Source organism: Abramis brama (assembly GCF_963993115.1).
Source record: "Abramis brama genome assembly, chromosome: 9".
NCBI classification, from domain to species: Eukaryota; Metazoa; Chordata; class Actinopteri; order Cypriniformes; family Leuciscidae; genus Abramis; species Abramis brama.
This window is the reverse complement of record NC_139971.1, coordinates 35,850,160-35,867,744: the sequence shown is the minus strand read 5'-3', so window position 1 is coordinate 35,867,744 and position 17,585 is coordinate 35,850,160. Positions and strand designations below refer to the sequence as shown.

Here is a 17,585-nt window from a genome sequence, read left to right as displayed (position 1 = left end):
CTAATTAGCCCAAGTACGGGACTAATTTAGATAGGGCAGACATGGAACCCGTGGGCCTATACTCAATCCCATATTGTGCGTACATTGGCCCCACCATGAAATGTTGGCTGGGGAATGATATGAGGGTGAGAAAATAATGACAGAATGGTTTGGGTGATTTGGGTAACTAATTATTTTCAAATGTTAAAATACTCTCCTATCCCAATTTGATGTGCAGCAGAGACATCTATAATTAAGCTGAGGTTGTATTCCAAAAGAGTGCAAACAGTGTGGCAATAAAACATTGCTATGTTTGTTTGAATGGTCCAACATGTCAACTTTTGGCTCAACCAATGGCACAAGTTTGTGGTGGGACTACCTGTTTGTGAGCACATTCCCCGCCAACAGTTTGTTTGTAGATGGAGTGTGTTTGGAAAACCTGTTTAGAGGGAATAATTCTTTCTCTGTTGGTGCTGTTAGTGGTCCAGAAATTAAACAATACACCTTTAAAAATTACTAGAAATTATAAAAAGTCAACATGAAAAAAATTACAGTTTACCTTAAGAGACTTAAGTCTTGATGTAATTAATTCAAAAGGGAATGTTTTTAATATTTGTCAAAATGTTACAACTTAACACACTGAAACGACTTTCCTCCTGTACTTTGAGCTCCTCCCCTTGAACTGCAAACTGCACTGGTCCATTCTGATTGGGTAAGCCCATTTTCATAAGACCAAGTTCTTTCTGATGCATAGCCTAAAAAATCAACTCTCATCCTGTTTCACTCAAAAGGTCAAATTATGGGAACAAAACTGATTATGAACGGCATTTCATGTAGTCTTTTAAGTTAACATGTAATACACTCTGACTTCAACATTTCTGCTCATTTCAATTGTGAGAAGTGAGTGTCATTGCCGTCTAAGCCTCCACGTACCATAGCAATGTGCTCCAATCTCCTAATCCATTTTCCTGCAGGTTGCTAACACCTGCCAGCATTAATAGACACTCAGTATTAGATTCTGCGAGGCCAGGCTTGCCTCCTGAGCCAATCATTTACTCAAACCTCACTGCACTTCAAGAGTCTCATGTTGAACTTCTCCGTGTGAACGTATATGGACGTATCTTTGTGTTTATGTGCCCCGGACCTGTAACTTAACCCACATCTGCAGTTTGATTCCAGAACACCATGTCTTGGTGCTACTGTATGTGGTGGTTTGAAGCACAAGTGTGTAAAAAAATGATGTACTAAGTATTCATTTATGCTTCATCGTCACCATCTGATAACTGTAATAATATTAATCACTTTTATTTTTAGCATCCCAAGTTCTGCTATCAAGCCACAATAGGTTTGTCTGCCAAACCCAGACAAGCATTCACAATCAAGAACACACAAAATCTATTTATATTCGTGGCTCACACAACCAGAGTAAAGGCAGAAGACCCTGTATGTGCAAATCCCCGACTCTCTCTTTCAACACACACACACACTACAAATGCACATACGTGTGCACGCTCCTGCCCGCCCCCTGCTCACACGCTCAATCTATTTATACATCATGCCATGACCACACCATTCTGGGAGCACAGAACAGCGAGAGGACCTTGGGTGATTCTCTCCTTCTTTAGCTGCTTGTCTGTCTGTCCCTCCCTCTATTTCTCTGCCAAACATGTTTAATGCACAAAACACAAACAGCTTTCATACAGAGTCCTCCTCTGCAGTGCATAATCATAGGTCTGGTGCATCTTAAAGCGCTGCTCTAATCCAGTGTAGGACATATCATTTTTTTATTGTATGTTCTGCATCTGCGCTAGCTGCTTTCAACATGCCTCACTTTTCTCTTATTTTTGTAATGGGGATGAGCCAATAATTTGTTAACACCTTTAGGACACATAACCAACTCATTTCCAGTCTTGACACAAGGGTGTATCCCACAAAAACTGTGAGAGTTTACATACATGATCTTACACTTATTCTACTTATTAACACAATGACATGCATGTCCTATAAAATATCCCAGAAATCGAGTGAGAGAGAAGCCCTGTTTTCACTTGGTATTAAGATGCATTTTCGATGATCACAAGTGGCCAGCCAAGACGCATTACCATTTACACCTGTATTTTCATGCGTTTCAGATGCGTCTCCTGTGACCGCTTGCGTTCGGATTTCGTCGACACCCTCCCCTCTTATTTCGCCACACATACATAACTGTCACTTTCGCCGCATGAATACTGTTGAATGAACCAGGCTTATACGGCTTACAAGTAAATATGAATATGATGCAATATAATATAATGCAATGTCCTGTATTCATTGGTGGTGCTGGGGGTGGGGGGTACCATCTCCCTGAAATTTGTTTTTGCAGGGTGGGATGTCTGTAATTATGTTGAGTACAGTAAGCACAATTGTAATATTTGTTGAATCGGATTCAATTCATGCCAATTTAACAGAACATTTCATTACTGCATTACATTAATGGCCCTGTTTAAACCTGGTATTAAGATGCATTTTGGTGGATCGTATCACAAGTAGATGAGAGAGACACATTCCTGTTTACACCTTTAATTCATCAATTTTAACCACTTCTGTCCTGATTTCATTGAGGGGAGGGTCTATGGGTGGATAAATGTTTGGGCTTTTTCAGATCGTTCAATCTAATGGACGGAATAATCTCAAGCAATTTACATATGAACGCGACCGGAGACGACAGAAAAACATATGGAGAGCAACAGTTTTCGTTTCTGTTCTGATAGCCGCAAGATCACGCTGAACACTGTGAGTGTGTGTTAGAAACCAGGAATGGTGAGAGAGCATTGTGCTTGGTACATTTTTCATCTTCAAGTTCAAACCAAACTTGGATGTTCAGCTAACAAAGTTTAAATCCCAATTGGCGGAGAGTAGGCAGTCTTTTGTGGCTGTTCGAAAGCATTCGACCACATTAACGTTTACACTACAAAAGCAATCCGGTCAAATCTGTGATCCAATCGACCAAAATGCATATTAATACCAGGTGTAAACAGGGCCTTTCTTACTTTACAGTAATAATTTGAGGGAATATGTGCTTAAAGTCAGCATGAAATGAAAATTCACCAATCTTCTCTGGTGACGTACGCTGAAATTATCCAAACATTTTGTCCGCTTAAACTCACCCTGTCTTACAATCAACTGCAAGCTCACATTCAGCCGATGTGGCTCCATCCAATCAACAATCAATTGAATCAAGTTTTACATTTTTGATTTTTTCCACATAATCGGTTTATTCAAATATCGTTAGCCTCATAGCATAATTGCCTAAGTCATATTTTAAAAAAAAATTACTTAGGCAATTATGCTATGAGGCTAACGATATGGAAGAAAAGATCTCTCGCTCTTTCCGTTTCATCGCAACTTTAAATAGTCATGAAAAAGACGTCTGACCGACATGTAAAGCAACCAATCACAGTTCGTTTTGTTCCGCGTCATGTTTAGTGCCATGAAAATGTCGATGTCCCTATACGATAACAGACCAACATGCATCAAATAAATTATTAATTTAAGAACGCTGTGCAAGTTTACTGCAACAATGGCGCTGCGAACTTTACACGCTTTTGAAAATCCAGTGTTTAGTTGACCCTGATAAGCGCTCAATGTCATAGTTGTAAACACGACAGCTTCTTCCATGAGCGGGTTTGGCATCACAACGGCTTTGTTTCCAGGCAGACCGTTAATGAACGCAAGACACATGTCTCCTGGAAATCCAAACCAACTAATCACATGATGACTACGAAACTCCCAAAGTATTTCTCATTTTGTGTGTCTAACGCATCAGACATTCAGCCAGCAGTCCGAGGCCTTGACGTCTAAGGCTGAGACTAGTATGATTATAATTTCCTTTACTTGAAACTCATGATGGGAGGAAACGTAATATGAAAAAAGGCAGAATGCAAAAAAAAAAAAAAAAAAAATTCTTTATACAAATTATTATTATTATTTTTGATATGGAGTGAAGTATGACTAAGAAAACTATGACTAAGAAAAAAAAAAGTAAATTAATGGTTGGTTGAATTACATACTTATACACTCTCTCATATATATATAAAAAAAGAATCAATCAGCATCACAGAATAACACTGCTATCTGGTAAAGCTCTCTGACAAAACATCTAAGGGAAATGTGGGAGCTGTACAAGGCTACAGCTGGCATCCATAATAACATCAGCTAAGCAGGCAAAAAAACAAAACTCCAATATGAGAGAACAAAGACACAGGGAGAGAAGATTGGGAGTGTTGTGCTAGTGTTAGCAAACAGGGTTTCACAGCTTCACAGAGACACTAGGGGGAAACGAACACAATCTGATGATGTCACCGCACCGACTAAACATGCATGATTGGCTCCTCAGACAGGCAAAACCCCTCTATAGGCAAACATTACAATGAGCTTAAAGGAAACAGAGTCCAACAGCATGCACACAGGAAATGGATAGCAGTCCACCGAACCACACGGAAACAATCTAGGCTTAAGTTATATTTCTATCTATTCATCTTGCCTAAATCTTGCACAGACACTGCAAAATCTGCATCTGCATGGGGTAATGGGGGCTCATGTCCTTGTCAGTGTGACGATGTGTAAAATGAGGTCCACATTGCGAACAAAGATAGAGAATGTGCCTCTCATGTCTTTTCCACGTGTTTCATCATGCACAGACTGATTTTTTACATGCATCCTAAATAAAGATGAAGAGACACACAATTTTATATCATATAAAAGCACAATATTGCATAGATTTTCATCAAAATATTTGACAGCACTTATCTATTGTCTTTACTTGATGAGAACATGATTCAAAGATATTACCTAAAATTCAGTCTACAGAAACAGAATCTGGTACACTGGCCAAAATAGCGCTGAAGGTTAATAGACTGCAGGTTAAATTATCTATTAAGTGGAGCTGGTTTAAATATATATTTAAATATATTGCTACAAGATGTATATAATGGCTCTTTAAAAAACAGATTATAGAAACAAGCCTTTGTTTTATCCTAATCTAATCAAGCCAATCCTGCTTTGAGGATAAACTGACTAAACAGTCCGGCTGACAGAACAAAAAAAACACAAAGATCCTTAACAAAAATGAAGGACATCAATATCAGTGTGTCAATATCATATGACTCTTAAAAACCAAATACTTGGCAAACATCAGCCACCATATGAAGTGGTAAACATACCCATAGCCTGAAAGAGGATAGTTGCCAATGAGGTACAATTTTCCACAGACACAAAGCAGTGTACATTACCAAAATAATGCAGTGTTGTTCATTGCTGTGTCAAAGGGGATGAACTAAACTTTAAGGATAAACTTCCCACTGGACCTGGGCATTTTTAACACAAATATACTGTCTGTTTGACAGCTGTCAAATGGAACACACATCATGTAAGAAAATGAACAGCTATAGTCTACACAAAAGTGACCTTCAAGTGAAGTATTGGACAACAGGCCCACAGACACACAACATTATTATCAGAATTAGGTGCATTATAACAGCATTTGTGCCTAAACTAAAAATAAGCAGGGTACATGTTGGTAACATTTCAGTATTCTGTCAGACAACTGACAACACAATACAGCCTTTTACAAACCTAATAATTCACATAGATGCTACAACAAAAGAGCTCATTGTTATTAAGACATCACTGAATATCACTGTTTTAAACTGATTTTTTCAAAAGTATTTGTAATGCACACTTGTGTTTGGTAAATTAAATGCATGTGTCTATTCAATTAGCATTAGGAAAAAAGGTATATAGCAACTATATTGTTATAACTAAACTAGCTAAAGAATAAGTAATAAAAGTACATAACAAATTGTTACTAGTAAACTGTACACCAGCAACAATTACAGTACATACAGCAATGCATGCAGTGGTGTTCTCAAATGAGGAGGCTTTTTTTTTTAATAAACCAAATGTAAATTCATGTCCCAGTTACTCTTAATGTTGACACATTTTCCTGATTGAATAAACAAAACAAAGTAAAAACAAAAAACAAATACAATTCTATTTTGTATTCATTAACTATACAATATAATTAATGTTCTTTTTATTAAAACCAATTTTTACGTTTATTCTAAAATAATAACTAACTGCAGTAACAATTTAAACAATATATTTTATTGGTGAACTGATGTTCCGCTGTTCTTTTTAATAGTCAACTTATTTTTATCAGTCATCAAGGTTGGTAAACACTGTCACAGACATGATGTACCTTTAAATTCACCAAGCTGATTGCTCACACACAAAAAAACACATTCATCATGTTTTCAGGCCATTTCAAGTTTGATTTTGGCATGACATAAAGTGGTGATATCTAAGTGGCCGAGTTATTTACTTACTTTTTAATTAGTCTTCCCATTAACGCCATCTTTTTGTTAATTCAGATCGATTCGTGAACGCGCACGAAAACAAGAGGCAGGATTTATCCCACGAACCAATCATATCCAACCATGACCAATAATATCTAATGATAGCGCGAATGCGCGATGGAGGCATTGCCTCCTCTCATGAGACTTTCCCCCGATCATTCTCAATTACCCCTCACAAAACCCACTGTATGCTTTGGGGGTCTGTTAAAAGTCAATGGGCTCAGGGGAAGCATTGCCTCCCGCAATAACTTTGCCCGCTGGTTTCACTGTTGAACACTGTTACTTTAGTGTCACATTTTGTAATATTTGTTGCATTGTTTTATTTTTGTAATATGGGTTATTTTCTCATCCAATTTTTTGAGGAGGCACTGCCTCCCTTGCCTCCTCGGAGGAAACGTCTCTGACGACTAAAAGGCACCGTTGCTGTGCGAATGAGCGGGCTGGAGCGCGTTAAGGGTTTTCTGTTAGAACGGTGTTGTGTAAGCGGCCCCTAAGTTAACAATTAATGATCTTTGCAACGGAAGTGAATCAATCAAAACTAACTTTAGCTGGACAATAACTTTATTCTAGAGCTGCTGTAAAGCCAAAACAATCTCTGTTGCTTTAATTTCCTATTATCACTGTAAAGCTGCTTTGAAACAGTCCATATTGTTAAAAGCGCAATATAAATGAAGGTGACTTGACTTGATACAACTCCAGTTTGAAATGAATAGGGCTAGCTAATATGTAAACTACAGATTCCCATTGAATTCAATGGCAAATATGTTACTTGGCACTATTGGTACAGTGACTAAAGGCAAAGAAATACTAGGCCTAATAAATAATAAGTTCTAGGGACTAACTGAATAGATACTAGTCATTACTGGAATGACGACTAGTTTAATGTATGTCTAATGTCTAACTAGTGAAATTGAGAGCAGTTACTGTAGGATTATTCAGCTGTAATCAAATGATAGGTTATACAAAAATAGATACTACTTGGCCTGAAAGAATATTTTTAAAACAGCTTGCCAAAACCATTGAAAGCCCATAGATTGCGCTCTAAATAGACTGATAGTTAAATAGACTGATAGTTCTCAAAATAGACTGCTTTATTATATATTTACTAGAAGCATGTAAACAGTTGTTAAACAAAAAATTACATCCGCACTGGGTAAATTCAGTCCCCCCTGAGGCGACTGGGTCAGTCGAAAAGCCACAACAGTTTAAACAGCTAGTGTTGTGGAATTCGAATTCATTATAATGGCGAATTCGAACGATTCGAATCAGTTCGACATTGTTCGTCAATACAAATGCGCACATGTCCGTGCGTCAAATATATCAGATAAGCACAACAACAACAAAATAAAAAACATTTCCAGATATTTGTTTCGTTGTGAACGCGCCGCGCGTCCTTATATAAATCACCCGATAGCGGATAACAAATACACTTATGCAATGCGGAGTAAACTAAACAAGCATTTGCGATTCATTGCAATGGTGTAGCTGCTTAGCTGCCCTTATTGCCCTGCCGTGGCTAGCTAGCCCCAGCATCGACTAATTCACCGAAAGGGAGTTCAAACCATAAGCTTGGCAAACCAATAACACTTGATGTTGTTGACATGGCAATAGGTAAAAGGTAAGTTAGGTGTCCAAAAAGCTAGACTCTCCAGTCGTGCTTATGCCCCAAGCTACTCTCGCTAGCCGAATTCTGACATGACGGTTTGCTAAATGTCAACCCATTTGGACATTCCTCTTCCCTACTATGCAACAAAGCAGAAGGGGACGGAAAAACACAGCTCAAACTAGATCGGGGGAGATTGCATATACTCGAGTGCAGCGAACCAGACGGGATTGTCAAGGCCTATGGGTTGACAGTTCAGCGTGTGTCACATCTGTATACCTTTGTAATGCACCCGCAGATTATTCTGTGAGAGCCCGATGTAGCTGTACTTATCCTTGGGGCTCCAAGATCGGGGTAAGGGGGTCTCTTCCTCATTCACGGCCGGGTACAGCCGCTTCAAACGCTCGCTTAGCTCATGCTCTTGATAATTAAAAGCAGGATCTCCTGTTAGCAGGCTCCCCGCTCCAAGCTCTGCCATTTTTGCTTATGTTTTTGTATTCCTTCTAGTAATCCTACCCTGTTGTGCCAATCCGCTAAAAAGGAGACAGCGCTAGACTAAAGGAGAAACACACACACACACACAGCAGCGGGGAGAGAGAGATGTCCCCGGATAACAGCCGCTCGCTCGACAGTGACGTGTGGGTACTGTAGTCGAACACAAAGCCTGCGCAGTGCACGCGGCTGACATGAGGGAAGTGCCGTCAACTACATGACCCATACCTAATTCAACTGGGGCTGTAAAACGCAGGCTAGGATTTGTAGTTTTTATGTAAATGGCTTCTTGATTTTTAGGAAAGTAAAGCATTTCGAAATTAAACAATCTCGAATCAGTGCCTCGGTGGTTTGTCATTTATTCAAATGTGTGGTGATAAACTCATTACACTACTAGACTCGGGCATATAATTCTGTCACTCTCAGCTATTTATGTAACGGACGTAATCCTTATCCCAAACTCTTGGTCTGTGAAGCAGTAATTTTACCTTATTGACTTGACTTTATTCATTTAAAGTGTACTGATTGTTTTCTGTGTTAGGGTCCATAACATGACGTGCATATTTTTGTGTCCAAGTACATTATTTTCTTTTAAAATAATTTGATAAATTCATGACATACATCACGTTATTCTTTTAAAGTTCTTTTAGTTTGAATTCCTTTTTAGTACATTTAAATAATACATATTATTGTATGTTTTGTTATATTAAAGTTACCCCGCAAAATGTCAGGTGGTGAAACTGTCTGAACAAATGAACAGACTAAGAAAAAATACTATGGCATCATTTTAGGTTTTAATCATTTCATATAAAACAGTTTTATACATTTCAGTAGTTTTAAAGATGTTGAGATAATTGAAAAACTTTTGTCCAGCAATTTGTATATTCTCAAATTATGTCAGAATGGCACAGCTGCAAACATGGCTCTTTTATTATGAATTGACAAGGTAATAACAGTAAACATGAAAATGCATCATTCAGAGGAGCCCAACTGATCCTTGTGGCAGAGTGAAAAGGTTTGTAGATCTCTCTCAAATTGGTACACTTTCCCTGTCAGGTGGTACAACTACAGTATATATCCATATTTGGCTGTGCCGCCTGACATAAAAACAGTCAACAAATGAATTTAAACACTTTGAAATATTATTTAACAACTAAAACTCGTTTAAACATTGTTCATGACTCAAACATATGCATTACATTAGTTTTGAAAAGTTTTCAAAATAATGATGTTATTATATCATATGTTTTAAAGAATAATGTTGTTGTTGTTTTTCATTGAAAATGCTAATTTTATGACATGTTCAGTAAAGTTTACAGTTAAAAGCAAGTTCGTTATATTCAAAAGCAAGGTCACTTCTAACCCTACGGTCACTGATCAAGACATTTTGTTCAACAAGTTGAGTCTAAAAAACAGACGCTTGTCTTAGAAAAACAAGACACTCGGTGGTGTAATCCAGTAGCCCTGGCGTTTACTGCCAAGAGGGAAAAAGACAATTGTTACATCATAACAGAGCATTCTAACATTTAAAATATTTAACAAAAAACGTAATTTATTTGAACATATACACGTGAATTTAATGCAACCCATATGATGTTTTAGACGACAAGGCGAGTTGTTTTTCATAAAGGCATGCCGTGAACAGCTATACATGGAAGGTCTTTTCAAGGGTCCTTCGGTATCATGGCAACAACCTGTCAAACAACAACAATGCCACGCCGCTGAAGTTTCAGTTGGATGTACGCTGATAAATCTGCTGTGGAATATTATAAAGCTATTTATTCGTCCAAATGTCACTGAAAGAACTACAGTTGCCACCGTTGTTACACTTTGAAAGGCAAGATATAAGGAGATTTTAGAATCGTTAATGTTGCTTAATTCACTGAACTAGAAACGATTGCATACAATCCAAACAAGTCAGAAGTAAAGTGGAAAACAGCTATTAAATCAATAAATGACCAATAGCATGTTTGTACATCAAGATATTTAATTTAAATACATATATACGTTTGAAGGAAGTTGTATATGTTAATGATTACCATTTCCCCACGTTATTCTCTATTTTAATCACCTTTTATTATTTTGTGAAGTTCAGGTAATAGTCCAGCAGTGTGACAAATGTTCATATATTTAATGTAACTTAATATCTACATTTTTGTTTAAAAATCGTTTGGATGAAGTATCTCCTGTCACTGCTTGACATATCGACTAGTTGAAACTGCCTGTCTTCTGATCTATGTTATGTCTCACTTTCCGTGTAATGATGACAGCAATAGCAGAGGATCACAGAGGCACATTACTGGCAGGATGTTTAGGACAAAGTTTATAAAAGTAAGTTATAAACCTCCTGGTTTCATTTTTTTTTAACTAACGTTAGTGCTGTCAAATCGATTAAAGGTGAATTGTGTAATATTTAGGAGGATCTGTTGACAGAAATGCAATTTCATATACAACTATGCTTTCAGTGGTGTATTAAAGACCTTACTTAATTGTTTTTACTAAAATGTTTTTATTACCTTAGAATGAGTCATTTCTATCTACATACACCGCGAGTATATATATATATATATATATATATATATATATATATATATATATATATATATATATTATATATTATATATTTACAAACATTTATGTTAGATGCGATTAATCGATTTGACAGCACTATTTTAATCACAAAAATTAATATTATTTGATAGTATTCCAGTCATGCACTGATAGCTAGCTGACTTACATATAGATTTATACTGTTAACTGTTTACAGTAAATAAATAAAGTGTGACTTGGATTTAGGAACATATATTTGGCTTATTTGGTTTATCAGTCCTAAAAATAGATATTTATTTTGTATTGTTTGACTCCACCATCAAATGCCCAATAATGCTGGATCACTCTCATTTTCCCTCAGACCAAAGGGGGGGAAACCTCCAGTGACCTTTCATCCCGGCCTGGTGATGCCACCTATCAAATTATCCAAAAGCCTAAAGAAAAAATACTTCATGGGTATAGTACAACACACAGCCTTCTCAGTGTTCATTTTTAGCAATGTAGTAGTTGTAAAACTTTATAGAATAGTTTTAAATAAAGTATTTTATACAATAGTTTTGAAACTTAGTCATCTTATTGATCTTTTCCATGTCTATTCTGAATACCAATGTCTTGTTCCTAATGTCTACATATATAATGTGCTGCAGATCTCTTGCCAAGCCTCGTTTCTTAGAGCAACTGGAGTGTCATCTCAAGAGAGATTTAGAAGCTTTAGACACACACAGCCCCAAAGTCCAAGAGCTCCGACTGCAGGTATATATCCCACTTTGCATTAGTATCTTGTGCTAACTTTATTTTATTCTAACCAAAGCTGCGTTTGTTTGACAAAAACAGTAATATTGTGAAATATTGTAAATAAACTCAACTTTTCTATTTTAAAATGAAATTCATGATGGCAAAGCTGAATTTTCAGCATCATTACGCCAGTCTTCAGTGTCACATGATCCTTCAGAAATCATTCTAATATGCTTATTTGGTGCTCAAGAAAAATTATTATTGAGTTATTATTATCAATGTTGAAAACAGCTGTGCTGCTTAATTTTAAAATCGTGATATTTAGTTTCTTTAGGATGAATAGCTTAATGATGAAAAACTCAAAAACAGCATTTATTTGAAGTAGAATTTAAGTCTTAACCATCACCTCTGTTTAATGCATATATTTTCTGAATATATATACATATATAGATACATACATATGTGTGTATGTTTATGTAGCATAGTATTTAAGATTTTTTTTCTTCTGCTTTTCCCCCTGCATTATGAAGGTTTATCAGGAGGTCTTTGGCTATTTAATTGAAGAATTTAAAACCTATAAGCCGATTTTGTCTGCCATCAAAAATGAGTATGACATCACATTAGGTATGTACAATCTTTTTATTATTTGTGGTACACAAAATGTGTAAAAGTGATCCTGATCACCCTCAGTACTATAATCTGCTGCAGATGTAAAATAGAGGAAATCTAATTCATAAAATAAAGTAAATAAATAACATAAAATGAAATGCTAATGGGACTGAATGGGTCTGTAGTGATTGATGTGGAAGAAAATAGTTGAGATGAACTTGTTAATGTCTCTCACAGCGCATCTTCGTGAACAGATTCGGGATCTGCTACCACTGCGGGCAAAGCTAGTGCTTGTGTCGGAACAGTGTGAGAAGAGGATTCTGGATCTGAAAGTGCAGGAAAGAGATGAGATCCGAAATCTGAAGCAAGAGTGTCAGCGACTGCAGGACGTCGTTAAGAGTATGAGAGGACAACAGAGTGCTCTGCAGATTCAGGTGGAGCTCGAATGTTTTTACAGTTTATTATTTCTGGCCTTTTGTAGAAATCAACATGCGATTATTCAGACAAGCTTTGTAGCTCGCTCCGAATATTTGTATTCTGCATGGTTAACAACATATCGGTTGATAACTAGCATGAACTTTCAATAGGCTACAAGAGAGGAAAGCTTATTTTATTTATATTTATTATATCATCTCATGGTCTATTAGCAAACTAATCATATTATGTTGTGGTTTCTCGCATATTATGTTTATCTTATTAACATTTGAACACAGTTTGAAATGAATTGAAATCTATTGGATGTTTACAGCAGATGCTTGTCAGGGCCAAACGGTGGGTCAGTGATTTACATTTCAAGTGCTGCAGGTCATTCATATACAAATTTGGGAGAGGAGAGTGAAAAAAAAGGGGGGGGGGGGGGGATTCAAACGAGCCAGTTGTATTTTTTGTGCTTTGTAATTTATATTAGTTTATTTAGTTGTATTCTTTTTTTATATTTCTATTTAACTTTAAGTCATTTTAGTACTTCAATCTAAACTTAAGTTAAAGTTTTTTTAGAGATTTAAAAATAAATTTTATTTTACCTTTATTTTCAATGACCAAAGTTTCAGTTTTAGTTAACAATATAACAACACTGCTGTTTCCATAAAGCATATATGAAAAGATATGCAAATTGTTGAGATGATGAAACAAACTCATGTGCATCTTATCTCTTCCACAGGTTGATCGTCTAAAAGAGGATCTGGCCTCCCAATATCAGCTATACAGAGATGAACGTGATGCACGAAAGCTGCTCATCACCACAATCAGCACAATGCGCTATACTCAAGATACTGAACGTGACGATAATAATGAAGGTTATAATGAAGGTCACACTAGTGATGGTGATGATGATCAGTAGTACAGTCTGAAAAAAAATAAACATGGAAACAAAACAATTGCTGCTGAATTGAGTGTATGACTTTAAGAGAATAAGGAGCCAGTGGAGGAAGCATAGCAGAGTTGTGATGTCAGATTAATGTAAGATGTTGAATGTTAGCTGGGCGCAGAGGTTTGATTGCCAGGAGTGAGTTGCAGTAGTCATGATGAGAGCAGAATAGAGCCTCTACCAGTCTACTAGAACCAGAGTAGCTTCTATGGTAAGAAAATGTCTGACTTTAGAGTGTGTTTTATTGGAATATCTCGTTTTTGGAAGGAGTGGATAGAGATTGAGGATTGAGTTGTAAGGAGGAGGTTTGACTCTGCTTGTTCCTCTCAGAGGTGGAATCTGAGGATCCTATGGTGGTGGAAATGGCTTTGCGGGTGTGTAGAGAGGATCTTACCAAAGCTCAGGTTGAGCTCAACCGCCTGGAAGCAGAATACAGTGATGTGGTCCCTCGACGGGACTGGGATAACCTGAATCGTATACATGAGGAGACTCTAATAAGGGTATGGAGAATTGCTGTTTCTTTAACTTTCTATTCATCAAAGAATCCTGAAAATATGTATTACGATTTTAACAAAAATTTTAACCAGTATGAATAATAAGAAATGTTTTTTGAGCAGCAAATTAGAATGATTTCTGAAGGATCATATGACACTGAAGACTGGAGTAATGATGCTGAAAATTCAGCTTTGCCATCAAAGTAATAAATTACATTTAAAAATATATTAAAATAGAAAACCGTTTTAAATTGTAATAATATTTTTTCCATATTACTGTTTTTACTGTATTTTGATCAAATAAATGCACCTTTCGTGAGCAACCCCAAACTTGTTACATCCAAACGAATGACTCATAAACATCGATTCAAGAGGTAGAGTGATACTAATAATCATTTGACAATAATATTTAATATGATTTCTTTAATTGTTTCAGCTGGAAACCTTACAAACAGACTTTGACCAGATGAAGTCTGAATATGACACACTGCTTGAGGTTCATCGCCAGGTAGTTATACAGCGAAACAGTCTTCAGAACGAGCTGGAAGGATTCAAAGAGGTCTATAATGATAAATAAATAATCATAAACTTATCTGATTACTTAACATTCTTCTAATCTACAGTCAGCACCTGCTGTGTTACACTCTAATCAGTCGGTGCTGCAACATGGCTCTGATAACAAACACATTGTAACAACTCCCAGACCAAACTGGGAACAATGTTCAGGTATCAGTATCTGAATTTTCCATAAGGCTTTCACCAAGTTTCTCTTCTTTATATAGCACATATGTTGAGCATATGTTTTAGATGTTGATTATGTAATGTATTTTATAGACATACTCGGAGGAATTGAACGATGTAAAGAGCTTTTTGAAGGTCAATCCAGCCAAAAGAAGCTGGAGATCTTGCTGCAGGAGATGAATGGACAGAATGAGCTCTTTACTGGACTTGTAAGCGTTCCTAACATCTATATATATATATATATATATATAGTATATATAAAGCATTTGTTGCATTAATGCTTTAAGTGTAAATACTCTGATTTACAATATGCTTGTTGTGACTAACTTTGGGCCCAACTGGATATTATAATTGTTTTGACAGGGCACATCCAGTGACGTCCCCATTTATCTACAATATGAGGGGACAATTAAGAATCTTAAGCTCGAGAAAACAGATGTTATTAGAGTTATAAAAGATATCTGGAGGAACAAAACTACAGAGAATGAAAAGGTATAGCATACTAATATCCTGTCTTGATTTGTTTAAACATTCAATAGTTGAGTATTTATAACTGTATTTCTCCACACATTTTTCCTCAATGAAGAATGATTACTCCAGAGATCTGCAGGTGTTTCTTCACAGCTATCTTGTGGAACAATATAAGGATAAGTCCGGAGGGTGGGCTTACAGCTTGATGGAAAGCATCCAAAACAATCTTAAAGATGATTTCATCTGCCTTTTCAATGACATCTTGACTGGGAAGGTTTGTGCTTAATCTAAGTTACAACCATTTGCCATACTGAAAAAGTCCATTGAAAGCAGGTTTTTCAGCTGCTGTATTTAATAGGGCCCTCCAAAACTATCCCAAATTTTATTGAAATAATTATATACTAACTGAGATTTGCTGTATAATAATTGAGTGTCATTTTGTGGCAGGTTGATGAGAGTATCTACCATGGACAGACACAGCTGCTGTCTCACTTGCTCAAGGTTTTTATTCAAAGTGACATAACACAGTGCGGATCACTAACTGTCTTAGAATTTAGGTGAGTGACAACTCATATGTCTTCAGTAGAAATATATATGATTGTGATTATTATAATATGTGTGCTGATTATCAGTGAGGCATTGAAGAAGGCTTTCCCCCTGAAGTCAGATCAGGACATAGAGGAGCTGCTGATGACGGCTCAGACAGAGCTAAGGAGTAATGGAGTGCGCATTTCTTATCAGACACTTTATACAGAGGTCAGTTTGGATTTTCTTCAGCTAAGAACAAGAAAATATGTGCACTACCATTCAAAACTTTGAAGTTGGTAAGCCCTCTTATGCACACCAAGGTTGCATTTATATGTTCAAAAATACAGCATAAACAGTAATATTGTAAAAAAAAAAAAACTGTGACAATTTAAAATAACTGTTTTTATTTTATTTTATTATTTATATAATTAATATTAATGTAATTTTTCCCTGTGATGCAAAGCTGATTTTACAGCAGCTATTTCTCCAGTCTTCAGTGTCACATGATCCTTCAGAAATCATTCTAATATGCTGATTTTCTGCTCAAGTCACTTTTGATCAATTGAATGCAGTCGCTTCATAAATGTATTATTTATTTTCATTTAAAAAAAAACTTACTGTGCCCAAACTTTTGAATGGTTCTGTATATAGTAATATGTTAGAACAACATCATGTTTTGTGTGCATGTTGTTTCCACTCCAGGATACAGATGGAAGACACAAAGAATTCCTGAGTCTAGTTAAAAAACAAGCTACCGCTGAGAGACTCCAGTACATCAGCGAGCTGAGAGTGCAACTTGAAGGCAAAGGGTGAGAAATCATCCATCAACTGTTCACAAAATGAAATGCATTATTAGATATATCGGAGTAAAGCCACATCAAATGAATCCTGTATTGTCATAGTTGTGTCCTGTTTTGTATGTCATCAATGTAGGGAAGTGGACGCAGAGCACCTCAGGACTGCCTTCAAAACTATCGACCCTTCACTGGATTCTGAAACTCTGGACTGGTATCTCAGTGTTGCTTTTAAGACAAAGGAGTGTGAATTGCAAGCTCAAGCTTTGAACACGGAGGTTGTGCTACAGCGTCTCTCTGTGGCTGATGTAAAAAGGGCAGGGCCAGAGCGATGACCATAGTTATGTCAAACACATTTCCATTTTTTGTTTTGTTTTTACAGCACACTACATATATAAACCAATACAGCACCAGGGCATAGAAATACCTCTGTGTTAATAGTTTGCATATTGTTATGTAATTAGAGAATCACATTATCAGGAATGACACAATATTAAATAATTAGATAAAAAAATATATCAGTAGCCTTATGTTTCTGGCTTCTTTTTTGATTTCTATTAAAAAGAAAAGAAACGTCATGCTTGTTATATTGACATTTTACCTCGAAAATCAAGAAAGCTGTATTTATTTGTATTGTCTGCATGCAGATTACTTGATTTACTTATTTGTCAATAAATGGTACATTTATATTTATTTGTTTGTCAAGTTTATTCTGATGATTGTTAACACTTTAATGCCATTTATTATTAGCTCAATTTTCCAACCCATGGTAAATCCAAAGAAGCACTGCATTTGTGATGCCTATTTATCAGTTAAACTAATCGAAAA

The 17,585-nt window shown here is 36.3% G+C and overlaps 2 protein-coding genes across 6 annotated transcripts in view; one reads left to right on the top strand and one right to left on the bottom strand.

Moving 5' to 3' along the window:
- ranbp10 (RAN binding protein 10) overlaps window positions 1-8,674 on the bottom strand; it is a 31,366-nt gene extending 22,692 nt beyond the window's left edge. For 3 of the 4 annotated variants that reach the window (XM_084123660.1, XM_084123659.1, XM_084123662.1), the window contains exon 1: window positions 8,257-8,654. In XM_084123660.1, the coding sequence (XP_083979786.1) occupies window positions 8,257-8,455 (199 nt within the window). In that variant the 5' untranslated portion in view covers window positions 8,456-8,654. Of the gene's footprint in view, window positions 1-8,256 lie in introns of all 4 variants that reach the window. The other variant, XM_084123661.1, reaches the window with a different exon arrangement.
- On the top strand, window positions 8,235-17,449 carry tsnaxip1 (translin-associated factor X interacting protein 1). 2 transcript variants are annotated; one of them, XM_084123658.1, is made up of 17 exons: window positions 8,235-8,331; window positions 10,740-10,800; window positions 11,381-11,475; window positions 11,667-11,772; window positions 12,285-12,378; window positions 12,601-12,797; window positions 13,523-13,658; window positions 14,060-14,229; window positions 14,660-14,731; window positions 14,847-14,949; window positions 15,058-15,173; window positions 15,328-15,456; window positions 15,551-15,709; window positions 15,883-15,992; window positions 16,068-16,191; window positions 16,666-16,772; window positions 16,897-17,449. In XM_084123658.1, exons 2-17 carry the CDS (start codon window positions 10,777-10,779, stop codon window positions 17,090-17,092), a joined length of 1,938 nt encoding a protein of 645 aa, XP_083979784.1. In that variant the 5' UTR covers window positions 8,235-8,331; window positions 10,740-10,776; the 3' UTR covers window positions 17,093-17,449. The 2 variants fall into 2 exon arrangements, with proteins under 2 accessions (XP_083979784.1, XP_083979783.1); XM_084123657.1 differs by lacking the exon at window positions 8,235-8,331 and adding an exon at window positions 10,129-10,306.
- The last annotated feature ends 136 nt before the right edge of the window (window positions 17,450-17,585 follow it).

Coding starts and splice junctions, on each gene's coding strand:
- tsnaxip1 (XM_084123657.1), top strand. CDS start 10,260: ATGTCACTGAAAGAACTACAGTTGCCACCGTTGTTACACTTTGAAAG. Junction 10,801..11,380: donor TTAGGACAAAGTTTATAAAA/GTAAGTTATAAA, acceptor ATTTTCCCTCAG/ACCAAAGGGGGGGAAACCTC. Junction 16,192..16,665: donor ATCAGACACTTTATACAGAG/GTCAGTTTGGAT, acceptor TTTCCACTCCAG/GATACAGATGGAAGACACAA.